This window comes from Panthera uncia, chromosome B1, assembly GCF_023721935.1.
Source record: "Panthera uncia isolate 11264 chromosome B1, Puncia_PCG_1.0, whole genome shotgun sequence".
NCBI lineage: Eukaryota > Metazoa > Chordata > Mammalia > Carnivora > Felidae > Panthera > Panthera uncia.
Genome location: NC_064811.1, coordinates 158,152,676 through 158,167,877, shown reverse-complemented (window position 1 = coordinate 158,167,877; position 15,202 = coordinate 158,152,676). Strand labels below are relative to the sequence as shown.

Here is a 15,202-nt window from a genome sequence, read left to right as displayed (position 1 = left end):
GGCCTAAAGACTGTCATCAGCCTCTAATACAGTGTGTATGCCTAAGAGGGTGCAGCTATGGTAGAGTATACCAACAGCCAGTGACCTGACAGCTGCCAGTGACCTGACAGCTGCCAGTGAGCCTATAATTGGCCTCGGCACTTGCTGTTTCCCTGGCCCCCACCACTGTAAGTGTGTATCCAACCAACCCCTACCCCTACACAGGCACCTGGAAAAGGCCTCTGCAGCCAAGGGTGTGCACTCAACCACCTCTAGTCATCATCACTGCCTGTACCTAGTCTCTAGCCAGTGGACCTGGAGTTTTTGCTGAGGACTCCAAGAGCCCCAGCAGTCACCTTCAGACTGTCTGACTACACAATGTCAATGCCGTGGACCCCAATGGCCTAAGCCAAAGAGATACCACACCCCACAGACCAAGTGCCACCAACACATGCCTAAATTGGGTGCACTGCACCACTAGCCTCAGGGTCACCACCTACTTCAGAGTCCCCCCACCCATAAGTGAAAGTCTTCCCTTATCAAAGTCAGTCTGGAAGAGGTGACTGTTTCTTCATGAGTAGATAGCTACACAAGGCTACAGGGGATCATGAAAAGCAGGGAAACATGATGCCACCCAAAGAATACAGTAAACCTCCAGTAAATGGCTTCTCACAAATAAATATCCAGGAACTTTCTAACCAATAATTCAAAATAATTGTTCTAAAGATGAGCCACAAGAGAACATGAAAGTACAGATTAACAATTTAATAAAATCAAAAAACAATACAAGAACAAAATGAGTGGCTCAACAAATAGAAAACCTAAGAACCAATCAGAAATTTTGGAGCTGAATAATACAATGACTAAACTGAAGAATTCAATAGCATAGTTTAACAGTAGAACTGACCAAGCAGAAGAATCAGTAAGCTAGAAGACAGATCAACTGAAATTATCCAATCAGGGAAACTAATAGAAAAAGAATGAAAGGGAACAAAGAAAGCCTATGTGACTTATAGGACACCACTGAGAGAAATGATGTATATGCATCATTGAAGTCCCAGAAAGACAAGAGAGGGAGAAAAAACTAGAAGTCTTACTTAAAGAAATAATGGCTGAGAACATCTCAAACCTGAGTAGAGATTTGGACATTCAAGTTTACGAAGTTAATAGATCACCTCAAAATTTCAACCCAAAATAATCTTCTCTAAGACACTTAATAAAGACACATTATAATTAAAAAAAAACCACACATTATAAAACTATGTAAAATTAAAAACAAGAGAAAGTAGTAAGAGAAAAATATTGTCTCCTAAAAGGGACCCTCCCCCCTAAAGGGCTGTCAGTAGATTTCTCAGCAGAGATCTTGCAAGCCAGGAGAGAATGGAAAGATATATTCAAAGTTCTGAAAGAAAGAAACTGGTAACCAGTTTTACCCAGCAAAGTTGTCCTTCAGAAATTAAGGTGAGATAAAGACTGTCCCTAATAAACAAAAGCTAAGGGAATTGATCCAACACTAAATCTTCCTTAGAAGAAATGCTAAAAGTTTATTGAGCTGAAATGAAAAAAAGCTAATCAGTAACATGAACACAAATGAAAATATACAACACACTTGTAAAGGCAAGGATACAGTCAAATTCATAATACTCTATAACTGTAATATGGTGGTGTGTTAACTCTAGTATAAAGGTTAAAGGAAAAATGTATTAAAAATAGAAATAGCTGCAGTAATTTTTCAGTGGATACACACTACAAAACGATGTAAAGTGTGACATCATAAACATAACAGGAGGGGAGAAATGGGTAGGGTTTTATAATATCAAAATTGCTATCAACATAAAATAAGCTGTTATACATATATTTATGTAAATCTTATGGTAACCATAAACAAAACCTGCAGTAGACTCACAAATGATAAAGAGAAGGGAACCAAAGCACACCACTATGAAAAATCACAAATTCACAAAGGAAGATATTAAGAGAGGAAGAAACAAGGAAACTACAAAATAGGAAAATAACAACTAACAAGATAGAATTAGTAAGTCCTTACCTATCCATAATTACTCAAATGCAAATGGACTAAATTTTCTAATCAAAAGACACAGAATTGCTGAACAGGTAAAAAAACAAGTATATGCTGCCCATAAAAGAATCACTTCATCTATAAGGACACACATAAGCAAACATAGAGGAAAGGAAAAAGATTTTCCATGCAAGTGGAAAACAAGCAAGCAGAGATAGCTACACTTATATCAAACAAAATTGACTTTAAGCCAAAAATGGCAACAAGAAAAATAAAGGTCATTATACCACGAAAAGGCAGTCAATTCATCAAGAAGATACAACAATCATAAATATATATGCACCCAACATTGGAGTACCTAAATATCATAAGCAAACACTAACAAAATTGAAGGGAGAAACAGACAACAATACATTAAATATTCCACTTTCTGGGGTGCCTGGGTAGCTCAGTTGGTTAAACAACCAACTTCAGCACAAGTCATTATCTCACAGTTTGTGGGTTCATGTCCCATGTCGGGCTCTGCACCGACAGCTCAGAGCCTACAGCCTGCTTGCGATCCTGTGTCTCCCTCTCTCTCTGTCCCTCCCCTGCTTGAACATTTTCTCTCTCTCAAAAATAAATAAATATTTAAAAACTCTTTAAAAAATAATAAAAAATATTCCACTTTCTACAATGGATAGATATCCAGACAGAAAATCAACAAGGACAAGCTGAACTAGGACCAGACTTAGGACCAAATGTATGTAATTAATGAGGGGTCATTAATATAGTAGTGCTTGCAGGTGCAGGGCATATAACAAGCTTTTAAAACACATAAGAGACAGGGGCACCTGGGTGGCTCAGTCAGTTAAGCATCCAACTTCAGCTCAGGTCATGATCTCGTGGTTTATGGGTTTGAGCCCTGCATCGGGCTCTGTGCTAACAGCTCAGAGCCTGGAACCTGCTTCAGATTCTGTGTCTCCTTCTCTCTCTGCCCCTCCCCCACTTGTGTTCTGTCTCTCTCTATCAAAAATAAATAAATGTAAAAAAATTTTTTAAATAAATAAATAAAACACGTAAGGGACAGAAAACTAGCCAAAATGAAAAATGGAAGAATTCTCCTCAAAAGAAATTCCAGGAAAAAATGACAGCTAAAGAATTGACCAAAACAGATACAAACAATATAACTGAACAAGAATTTAGAATAATAGTCATAAGATTAATTGCTGGGCTTGAAAAAAAGCATAGAAGACAGTGAGAATCTATTGCTGCAGAGATCAAGGAAATAAAAATAGTAATGATGAATTAAAAATGCTATAAATGAGGTGCAAAATAAAATGGAGGTGGTCACAGCGAGGATTGAAGAGGAAGAGGGGAGAATAGGTGAAATAGAAGATAAAATTATGGAAAAAGAGGAAGCTGAGAAAAAAATTTTTAAAAATTTGGATCATGAGGGGAGAATTAGAGAACAAAGTGATTCAGTGAAACAGAACAATATCCATATCATAGGAATTCGAGAAGAAGAAAAGAGAGAGAAAAGGCCAAAATATACTTGAACAAATCATAGCTGGGAACTTCCCCAATATGGGGAAGGAAATGGACATTGAAATCCAGGAGGCACAGAGAACTCCCTTCAGATGTAACTTGAATCAATCTTCTGGACAACATATCATAGTGAAACTGGCAAAATACAAAGATAAAGAGAATTTTGAAAGCAGCTAGGGATAAACGGGCCTTAACATACAAGGGTAGACACATACGGGAAGTAGCAGACCTATCTACTGAAACGTGGCAGGCCAGAAAGGAATGGCAGGAAATCTTCAATGTGATGAACAGGAAAAATATGCAGCCAAAAGTCCTTTATCCAGCAAGCCTGTCATTCAGAATAGAAGGAGAGATAAAGGGTTTCCCAAACCAACAAAAACTGAAGGAATTTATCACCACTAACCAGCCCTACAAGAGATCCTAAGAGGGACTCTGTGAGTGAAATGTTGCAAGGACCACAAAGGACAAGAGACATCACTACAAGCATGAAACCTACAGATAACACAATGACTCTAAACCCATGTCTTTCAATAATAACACAATGTAAATGGACTCAATGCTCCGATAAAAAAATATAGTGTATCAGAATGGATTAAAAAATAAGACCCATTTATTTTCTGTCTACAAGAGACCCATTTTAGACCTGAGGACACCTTCAGAATGAAAGTGAGGGGATTGAAAACCATCTATCATGCTACTGGAAGTCAAAAGAAAGCTGTAGTAGCCATACTTCTATAAGATAACTAGATTTTAAACTAAAGCCTGTAACAAGAGATGAAGAAGGGCATTATATAGTAATTATGGGGTCTATCCATCAAGAAGAGCTAACAATTTGGAAGCACCTAAATATATAAAACAATCACAAACATAAGCGATCTTATAGGTAAGAATGTGGTAATTACAGGGGACTTTAATACCCCACTTACAACAATGGACAGATCATCTAGACAGAAAGTCAATAAAGAAACAATGGCCCTGAATGATACACTGAACCAGATGGGACTTAACAGACATGTATATTGAACTTTTCATCCCAAAGCAGCAGAATAAGCATTCATCTCGAATGCACATGGAACATTCTCCAAGATAGATCACATACTGGGTCACAAAACACCCCTCAATAAATATAAAAGAACTGAGACCATACCATGCACACTTTCAGATCAGAATGCTATGAAACTTGAAATCAACCCAGGAAAAAGTCTGAAAAACCTCCAAATGCATGGATGTTAAAGAACATCCTACTAAAGAACAAATGGGTCAACCATGCAATTAAAGAAGAAATCAAAAAATATATGGAAACAAACGAAAATGAAAACACAACAATCCAAACCCTTTGGAATGCAGTAAAGGCAGTCCTAAGAGGAAAATGCATTGCAATCCAGACCTATGTCAAGACACAAGAAAAATCCCAAATACAGAATCTAACAACACACCTAAAGGAACTACAAGCAGAACAGCAAAGAAACTCCAAAGCCAGCAGAAGAAGAGAAATAATAAAGACCAGAGCAGAAATAAGCAATATAGAATCCAAAAAAACAAAAAACAAAAAACATAACAGTAGAACAGATCAATGAAACCAAGAGTTGGTTTTTTGAAAAAATAAACAAAATTGATAAACCTCTAGCCAGGCTTCTCAGGGGACCCAAATAGATAAAATCATGAATGAAAATGGATTTATTACAACTAATCCCTTGAAATATAAGCAATTATCAGAGAATACTATGAAAAATTATATGCCAACAAACTGGACAACCTGGAAGAAAGGACAAATTCCTAATCACCCACACACTACCAAAACTCAAAGGGGAAGAAATAGAAAATTTGAACAGACCTATAACTAGTAAAGAAATTGAATCAGTTATCAAAAATCTCCCAACAAATAAGAGTCCAGGACTAGATGGTTTCCCTGGGGAATTCTACCAGACATTTAAAGCATAGTTAATATCTATCCTTCTCAAGCTGGTCCAAAAAATAAAAATGGAAGAAAACTTCCGTAATCATACTATGAAGCTAGCACTACCTTCATTCCCAAACCAGACAGGGACCCCACAAAAAAAGGAGAACCACAGGCCAATATCCCTGATGAACATGGATGCAAAAATTCTGAACAAGATACTAGCAAATTGAATTCAACAACATACAAAAAGAATTATTCACCATGACCAAATGGGATTCCTGGGCTACAGGGCTGGTTCAATATTCGCAAATCAATCAATGTGATACATCAAAAGAAAGGATAAGAACCATATGATCCTGTCAATAGATGCAGAAAAAGCATTTGACAAAATATAGCACCCTTTCTTAATAAAACCCTCAAGAAAGTCGGGATAGAAGGAACATACTTAAACATCATAAAAGCCATATATGAAAAGTCCACAGCTAATATCCTCAATTGGGACAAACTGAGAGCTTTCCCCCTGAGAGCAGGAACATGACAGGGATGTCCACTCTCATCACTGTTGTTTAACATAGTGTTGGAAGTCCTAGCATCAGCAATCAAACAACAAAATGAAATAACAGGCATCCAAATTGGCAAAGAAGAAGTCAAACTTTCACTTTTTGCAGACGACATGATACTCTACACAGAAAACCCGACAGACTCCACCAAAAGACTGCTAGAACTGATAAATGAATTCAACAAAGTCACGGGGTACAAAATCAATGTACAAAAATCAGTTGCATTTTTATACACCAATAATGAAGGAACAGAAAGAAAAATAAAGAAACTGATCCCATTCACAACTGCACCAAGAACCATAAAATACCTAGGAATAAACCTAACCAAAGATGTAAAATATCTATATGCTGAAAACTACAGAAAGCTTATGAAGGAAATTGAAGATGACACAAATAAATGGAAAAGCATTCCATGCTCATGGATTGGAAGAATAAATAGTTAAAATGTCAATACTATCCAAAGTAATCTACACACTCAATGAAATCCCAATAAAAATTGTACCACCAGCATTCTTTCAAAGCTAGAACAAGCAATCCTAAAATCTGTATGGAACAACAAAAGACCCCAAATAGCCAAAGTAATACTGAAGAAGAAAACCAAAGCAGGAGGCATCACAAACCCAGACTTTAGCCTCTACTACAAAGCTGTAATCATCAAAACATTATGGAACTGGCACAAAAACAGACACATAGACCAATGAAATAGAATAGAGAACCAGAAATAGATCCACAAATGTATAGCCAACTAATCTTTGACAAAGCAGGAAAGAGTATCCAATGGATCAAAGACAGTCTCTTTAGTAAAAAAGCAAGAAAGAATATGCAATGGAATAAAGATGATGATGGGACAACTGGACAGCAACATGCAGAAGAATGAAACTAGACCACTTTCTTACACCATACACAAAAAATAAACTCAAAATGGATGAAAGACCTGAATGTGAGACAAGGAAACCATCAAAACCCTAGAGGAGAAAGCAGGAAAAAACCTCTTTGACCTCAGCAGCAGCAATTTCTTACTTGACACATCTCCAAAGGCAAGGGAATTAAAGGCAAAAGTGAACTATTGGGACCTCATCAAGATAAAGAACTTCTGCACTACAAAGGAAACAATCAACAAAACTAAAAGGAAACCAACGGAATGGGAGAAGGGATTTGCAAATTACATATCAGATAAAGGGCTATTATCCACAATCTATAAAGAATTTATCAAAATCAACATCCAAAAAACAAATAATCCAGTGAAGAAATGGGCAGAAGACATGAATAGACACTTTTCCAAAGAAGACATCCAGATGGCCAACAGACATATGAAACGATGCTCAACGCCACTCATCATCAGGGAAATACAAATCAAAACCACACTGAGATACCACCTCACACCAGTCAGAGTGGCTAAAATGAACAACTCAGGAAACAAGATGCTGGTGAGGATGTGGAGAAACAAGAACCCTCCCTATAAATCCCTATAAAGCATGGAGTGCTGATGTATAGGGGCACATGTACCCCAATGTTTATAGCAGTGCTTTCAATTATAGCCAAATTATGGAAAGAGCCTAAATGTCCATCAACTGATGAATGGATAAGGAAGATGTGGTTCATATATACAATGGAATACTACTTAGTAATGAGAAAGAATAAAATCATGCCATTGCAGCAACATGATGGAACTGGAGGGTATTATGCTAAGTGATATAGTCAGAGAAAGACAGATATCATGTGTTTTCACTCATATGTGGATCTTTAGAAACTTCAGAGAAGACCATGGGGAAAGAGAAAGGGGGGGGGAATTATAAAAAGAGAGGGAGAGAGGCAAACCATAAGATACTCTTAAATACAGAGAAAAAAACTGAGTTGGTGGGGGGGTAGGGCAGATGGGAAAGTGGATGATGGGCATTGAGGAGGACACCTGTTGGGATAAGCACTGGGTATTGTATGTAAGACAATTTGACAATAAATTATATTTTTTAAAAAGGTACCAAACACCATATTCAAATGGTATTTATCTCTGGAATGCAAAGATAGTTCAACATATGCATATCAATAAATGTAATACACCACATTAACAGAATGAACAATAAAAGATCACAAAATCCTCTTAATAAATATAGAAAAAGCATTTAACAAAATACAACATCCTTTCGTGATAAAAAATAATCAACAAATTGAGTACAGAAGGAACATACCCTAACACAATAAATGCCACATATAACAAACCACAGCCAGCATCAGACACAATTGGAAAGGTTGAAAGCTTTTCCCCTAAGATCAGGAAAAAGACAAAGGTGCTCATTCATACCACTTCTACTCAAAATAATACTAGAAGTCATAGAGGTGTCAGGGAAGAAAAGTAAATAAAGGGCATCCAAACTGAAAAGGAAGAAGTAAAACTGTCTTTGCAGAAAATATAATCTTATATGGAGAAAGTCCTAAAGACCCCATCAAAAAGGTGTTAGAACTAATAAATTCGATAAATTTTCAGGTTACAAAATCAACATATAGAAGTCATTTGAATTTCTATACACTAACAACAAAACAGCTGAAAAAGAAATAAAGATAACAATACCATTCTCACCAGCATCAAAATCAATAAAATACTTTAAAATAAATTTAACCAAGTAAGTTTGAGGTCTGTACTCTGAAAACTACAAGACTTTCATGAAAAAATCTAGTAAGATACAAAGGAAAGCTATCCTGTGTTCATGAATCAGACAAATTAATAGTGTTAAAATGTCAATACTACCCAATACCATCTATAGTTTCAATGCAATTTATATCAAAATTCCAATGGCATTTTTCATAGAAATAGAAAAAAAATCCTAAAATTTGTATGGACCCACAGGGATTTTGAGAAGCCAAAGCAATCCTGAGACAAAATAAAACTAGAGGAACACAATTCCTGATTTCGCTTATACTCCAAAGCTCTAATAATTTTAACAGCATGGTACTGGTATAAGAATAGACACAGACTAATGGAACAAAACAGAGAGCCTAGAACCAAACTCCATGTATATGCTCAACTAATACTGGATGAGGGAGCCAAGAATACTCAATGGGGAAAGGAGAATCTATTCCATAAATGACACTGGGAAAACACGATATTCATATGCAAAAGAATTAAACCCCTAGCTGACACAACTCACAAAAATTAACTTGAAATAAAGATTTAAATGTAAGAACTGACACCATAAAAATTCTAAAAAATGACATAGGGAAAAAGCATTGACATGGACATTGTTTTTGGCAATGACTTTTTACATAAGATACCAAAGCACAAGCAACAAAAGTAAAAAATAATAAGTGGGACTTCATCAAACTAAAAGGCTCCTGCATACCAAAAGAAACAATCAAAAAATGAAGACAATCTATGGGATGAGAGAGAATATCTGCAAATCATGTATCTGGGTATGGGAAATTCCAAAAATATATAAAGAACTCATAAACCTCAATAGCAAAAACTCAAGCAATTTGATTTAAAATTTAAGAACAAAGGAATACAATAATTTTCAAAGACATAAAAATAGCCAACAGGTACATGAAATATACTCAATATATCACTAATATCAGAGAAATGGAAACCAAATCCACAATGAGATAACTCCTTACACCTATTAGAATGGCTCTCATCAAAAACTCAAGAAACAACAAATGTTGGTGAAGATGTGGGGAAAATGAAACACTTATGCACTGTTGGTGAAAAGGTAAACTGGTACAACCACCATGATTAGGCAGTACGTAGGTTCCTCAAAAAGTTAAAAGTAGAACTACAATATGATCCAGCAACCCATTTCTAATCCAGTTCATGTCCAAAGGAAATGAAAACAGGATTTTGAATAGGTATCTGCACACTCATATTTATATCAGCATTATTCACAATAGGCAAGATATGGAAATAATCTAAGTGTCTGTCAATGATGGATAGGTAAAGAAAATATAGTATTTATATAAAATGAAATTTTATTCAGTCATGAGGAAGAAGCCATCTTCACCAAATGGATAAACTTGTGGGCATTATGCTATGGGAAATAAGTCAGGCAAGGAAAGACAAATGCTCTATAATATTACTTACATGCGAAATCACTTAAAAAAACTGAACTCATAGAAATGGAGAGTACAGTTGTGATTACTACAAGCTGGGAGGTAGGGGAAAGGGAGAGATGTTTGTCAAAGGGGACAAATTTCTAGCTATAAGATGAATAAGTTCCGGGGATCTAATGAACAACATGATGTTTATACTTAATGCTGTATTATATACTTGAAAGTAATTAGAAGAGAAGATTTTAATGTTCTCACTACAAAAAGGAAATGGTAATTATGTGACATGTTGGAGGTGCTAGCTAACAATATGGTGGTAATCATTTTGCAATTATAAGCATATCAAATCAACATGGTATACACTTTAAAATGACACAATGTTATGTGTCAATTATATCTCAATAAAGCTGCAGACCGGGGATGAGGGTCTGGATGGACTTATACTTAAGACCTGAAACCGTAAAACGACTAGAAGAAAATGGGAAAAGCTCCTGAACATTGGTCTAGAAAATAGTATTTTAGATATGACAAGGGAGCACAGGCAGCAAAAACAAAAGTAGACAAGTGGAACTGCATCCAACTAAAAACTTCTTAATAAAGAAAACACTCAAGAGAGTGAAAATGAGACCTGCAGGAGAAATATTTTCAAACCATGTAGCTGATAAAGTTAATCTACAAAATATGTGGTAACTCATACAACTTAATTGCAAAAACAAATAGAGATGTAAAAAGAGCAAAAGACCTAAATAGACATTTCTCAAAAGAAGACATACAAATGACCATCAGATATATGAAAAGGTGCTCAACATCACTAATCATCAGAAAAATGTAGATCAAAACCACAACTCACACCTTTTAGACAGGTATTATAAAAAAGAAAAAAAGTACAAGTGCTGGCAAGTGGAAAAAGGGGAGCCTTTGTACATTGTTGTTGGGAATGAAGTTGGTACAGCAGTTATGGAAAACTATATACAGACTCCTCAAAAATTAAAAATGAACTATATTATGATGAAGCAATTTCATTTCTCAGCATATAGACATAACTAATACGTTAAGTACCTTCATTGTGGCAATTATTTCACAAAATTATTTCATAAAATTATTTTAGCAAAACATCAACTCATATACCTTAAATATGTATCTTTGTCAGTTATATCTTAATAAAGTTTGAAAAAATAAAAATGTAGATGTTAAACTGAATAAATAATTTAAACATATAGATAGAATTTAAATTATACATACATATAAGTGTAATACAGAATTATAAAGTGTGTATGTACATATATTATAACTATATATAAATATAATATGCATGTATAATTATATATTTGCCAATTGTCTTGATAATGTTAATAAAAATATTAAGGACGAACTATGTAGACGTTACAAAACAATATTACCTTTTCCAAATGTGACCTCACACCGTGCATCTGTATCCTGGCAGACTCCATCATAACACACATATTTTTGTTTACATACATGTCCATTGTGTATAGTCATATCAGGTTGACATTCTGGTGAGCTTCCATTACAAAACTCAGCAATATCACATTCACGATGTCTTGCTTTCCTACATTCAACACCTTGTCTTTCAATCTAATATAAATTAAAATACAAAAAATAAAACATTACATTTAAGATTGTTGTGTTTATCAATACTTATTTCAAAACTGTTCTATTTCAAAATTAATTATATATTTTTTAATTTTTCATGTTTATTTATTTTTAGAAACAACATGAGCAAAGGAGACACAGACAGAGAGGGAGAGAAAGAATCCCAAGCAGGCTCCACACCACCAGTACAGAGCGCTACACAGGGTTTGAAACCACAAACTGTGAGATCATGACCTGACCCCAAATCAAGAGTCAGATGCTTAACCAACTGAGCCACCCAGGCACCCCAAAATTATATTAATTTATATTATTATTATTTATTATATTAATTATATTATTATTATATTAATTAATTATTATATTAATTAAATAATTATATTAATTAAATTAATTTATTTTTTAATTAAATTATATTAATTATATTAATTATATTAATTAAATAATTAATCTTTCTCTTGAATTATCCTATAGGTAATTAACACTTTCAAATACAGAATTCTGAAACACTCTTAAATGGGCATCTATTTCATACATCTTAATTCATGACTTCAAGTTGACACTAAAAAGATCACAGAGGTAAGAATGTAACCACATGATAAGATTCTAGAAAAAAATAACATAAAACTGCATCAGTCAAGGATAATCAAGAATCAGAACCCATAGTAGGTAATAGACGAATTCTCAAATGACAAATTTGTTATAAATATATTGGAGGAGCTAATAAGGAAAACACAGGACAAGAGTCAACATCTTCTACATATAAACTAGTGTGTGATCTTTAAATCAAATGATCTTTCAATAAATGGTTAAGTTTGCAGTTTAAACTTTTTGCTAATGTAGCATTTGGAAAATGCTACTTCTACTGAGTTTCATTATTTATATATTTATGGGAAACTGCTGTGTCTTTCAGTTACATACCTAGAGCTACCTATCACAACTAGTAACAATATTTTTACTTATAAAAATATAAATATTGGATAGAATAAATTAAAAGTCCCTTTTAATGGAGATCTATATTGAATAATTTTATGGTAGCTCTCAATCAAGGCTTAAGAACATCAGCATAAATATTATGGCAAAATAATGGCCATAAGAAGGAAACCTGAATACCCAACTAAGGTTCACAAAATCAGAAATCTGATTCTGAATTTAGTATCTTTTTCTTTATTTGAAAGTTCATTTACTTTTAACCCTTTATTCAAATTCCAGTTAGTTAACATAAAGTGTAATATTAGTTTCAAAAAGTTCACTTATTTTTACTTACTGCCATAGGTCTAAATGTACTAAGGTATCTAAGACATGATTCATTATATACTTGGAAGATATTAATAAACTTAAATCTTACTTGACAGTTCTTGCAGCATAATCCATGACCACACCGTGCTCCTGATTTCAGTGTACAAGTTCGAAAATTACAACAGCTAGACTTTCCACATTGCTATTAGTAGAATAAGTAGAATTAGTAGAATACACAAGTAAAAATACATCATGATAATAATATAAACTTTTGCAAGAACTATATTCACTGGGCTTATTTTTTCAGTTTTGGGGACGAATATGAATGCTGTCAACATTTATAGTTTTGCATCTCTAAACAAATAAAATACTAAAATAAGACTTTCACGTCAGGTCAGAACAGAGCACTAGTACCCCAGAAACTCTCAATCAACTAGAAAACTAGGAAAAATGTATGAAATAACTTTTTTCAGAAAATAGAGAATAGTAATAGAGAGTAGAATGGTGGTAAATAGTGTCTGGAAGATGGGGGGAAAGGGGAGATATTGTTCAAAAAGTATAAATTTTCATGCTACTGTATAGCATGGTGACTATAATATCAAGTTATATGCTTGAAATTTGCTAAGAGGATAGATCAATTGTTCTCAACACATACAAAAAATGGTAATGGATATATTAATTAGTTTGATTGCAGTAATCATTTCAGAAGGTATACATATATCAAAACCATCATGTTGAACACTTTAAAAAATACAATTTTTATTTGTTAATCATACCTCAGTAATCCTGGTGGAGAAAAGGTGTGTAGAGTTTAGGCCTACTGCAAAGTTAGAACAGTCTCCAAAACTCCTCACTTCTTACACCAAACAAATACAAGTTCAGTGGATTTCCAAAACCACTCTCAGGTTTGATAATTTACCAGAAGGACTCACAGAACTCACTGAAAGCTGTTAACTCACAACTATGGCTTATTATATGGAAATGATACAAATTAAAATTAGCCAAGAGAAGAAGCAACTAGGACAAAATCCAGGAGAAACTCATACTGCCTTCACCCCACACAAAACTCTCACAAAATTAATACGTGACACTTCCTAATTTATTCTATGAGGCCAGTATTACTCTAATACCAAACCCAGAGACATTACAAGAAAGGAAAATTATAGACCAATATCTCTAATAAACATAAATCCAAAAATATTCAACAAAAAGTTAGGCAATAGAATCCAACAATGTATGGGGGCGCCTGGGTGGCGCAGTCGGTTAAGCGTCCGACTTCAGCCAGGTCACGATCTCGCGGTCCGTGAGTTCGAGCCCCGCGTCAGGCTCTGGGCTGATGGCTCAGAGCCTGGAGCCTGTTTCAGATTCTGTGTCTCCCTCTCTCTCTGACCCTCCCCCATTCATGCTGTCTCTCCCTGTCTCAAAAAAAATAAATAAACGTTAAAAAAAAAATAAAAAAAAAAAAAAAAAAAAAGAATCCAACAATGTATGAAAAGAATTATACATGCCAACCAACTGGAATTTATTGCAAGTATGCAAAGATGGTTCATCATTCAAGCATCAGTACATACAACCCATCATATCAACAGAATGAAGAAAAAAAATCATATGACTAAAACAACTGATATAAAAAAAGCATTTGACAAAACCCAAATTCACTTAATGAATTATACAAAATATGACAAACCAGGAAGAGAGAACTTCCTAAGTTTGGTAGTGAACATTTAGAGAAAACCTACAGCTAACATCATATATATGGTGAGAAACCATTAGCTTCCCCCCTGAGATCAGGAACGGGGAAGGGATGCTACCTGTCACCACTCCCTTCAATATCTCACTGGAAGTCCCAGCTAGTGCAATAAGATAAGAAAATGAAATACAAAATATAAAGGTTGAGAAGAAAGAAAAAAAAACCTATTTTTTCCATAAATTATGTGATTGACTATGTAAAGAAAATCCCAAATAAATTACCAAAAAGCAACAAAAACAACAATCTCCTGTGACTAATAAGTTATTAAAGAAGGATTTCTGGATACAAAGTTAATGTAAAAAATAAACTGTTTTCCTGTAATATGAACAATGAAATATGGGAATTTCAATTAAAAAACACAATGCCATTTATATTAGCACCCAAATAGTGAAGTATTTGTGAATAGTTGTAACAAAATTTTATAGAATTTGCATGAGGAACAAAACTCTGATGAAAACCACTGTTATTTTCTCAATATTGTCAAGATGTCAGTTCTTCCCAACTTTATCTAGAGATTTAATGTAATTCCAATAAAAGTTCCAGCAAGTTATTTTGTAGATATTGATGAATTGATTCTAAAG

The 15,202-nt window shown here is 34.3% G+C and overlaps 1 protein-coding gene across 5 annotated transcripts in view; it reads right to left on the bottom strand.

The window, feature by feature from the left end:
• The window catches only part of LOC125923826 (disintegrin and metalloproteinase domain-containing protein 32-like), a 181,006-nt gene that overhangs the window by 86,169 nt on the left and 79,635 nt on the right, over positions 1–15,202 (bottom strand). For all 5 annotated transcript variants that reach the window (XR_007458172.1, XM_049632438.1, XM_049632437.1 and 2 more), the window contains exons 13-14: positions 12,981–13,073; positions 11,422–11,617 (exon numbers count right to left, since the gene is read on the bottom strand). Coding sequence is in view for 4 of the 5 variants with exons in the window: in XM_049632438.1 (XP_049488395.1) it covers positions 11,422–11,617; positions 12,981–13,073 (289 nt within the window). In the remaining variant the exon portion in view is untranslated. The remainder of the gene's footprint in view (positions 1–11,421; positions 11,618–12,980; positions 13,074–15,202) is intronic.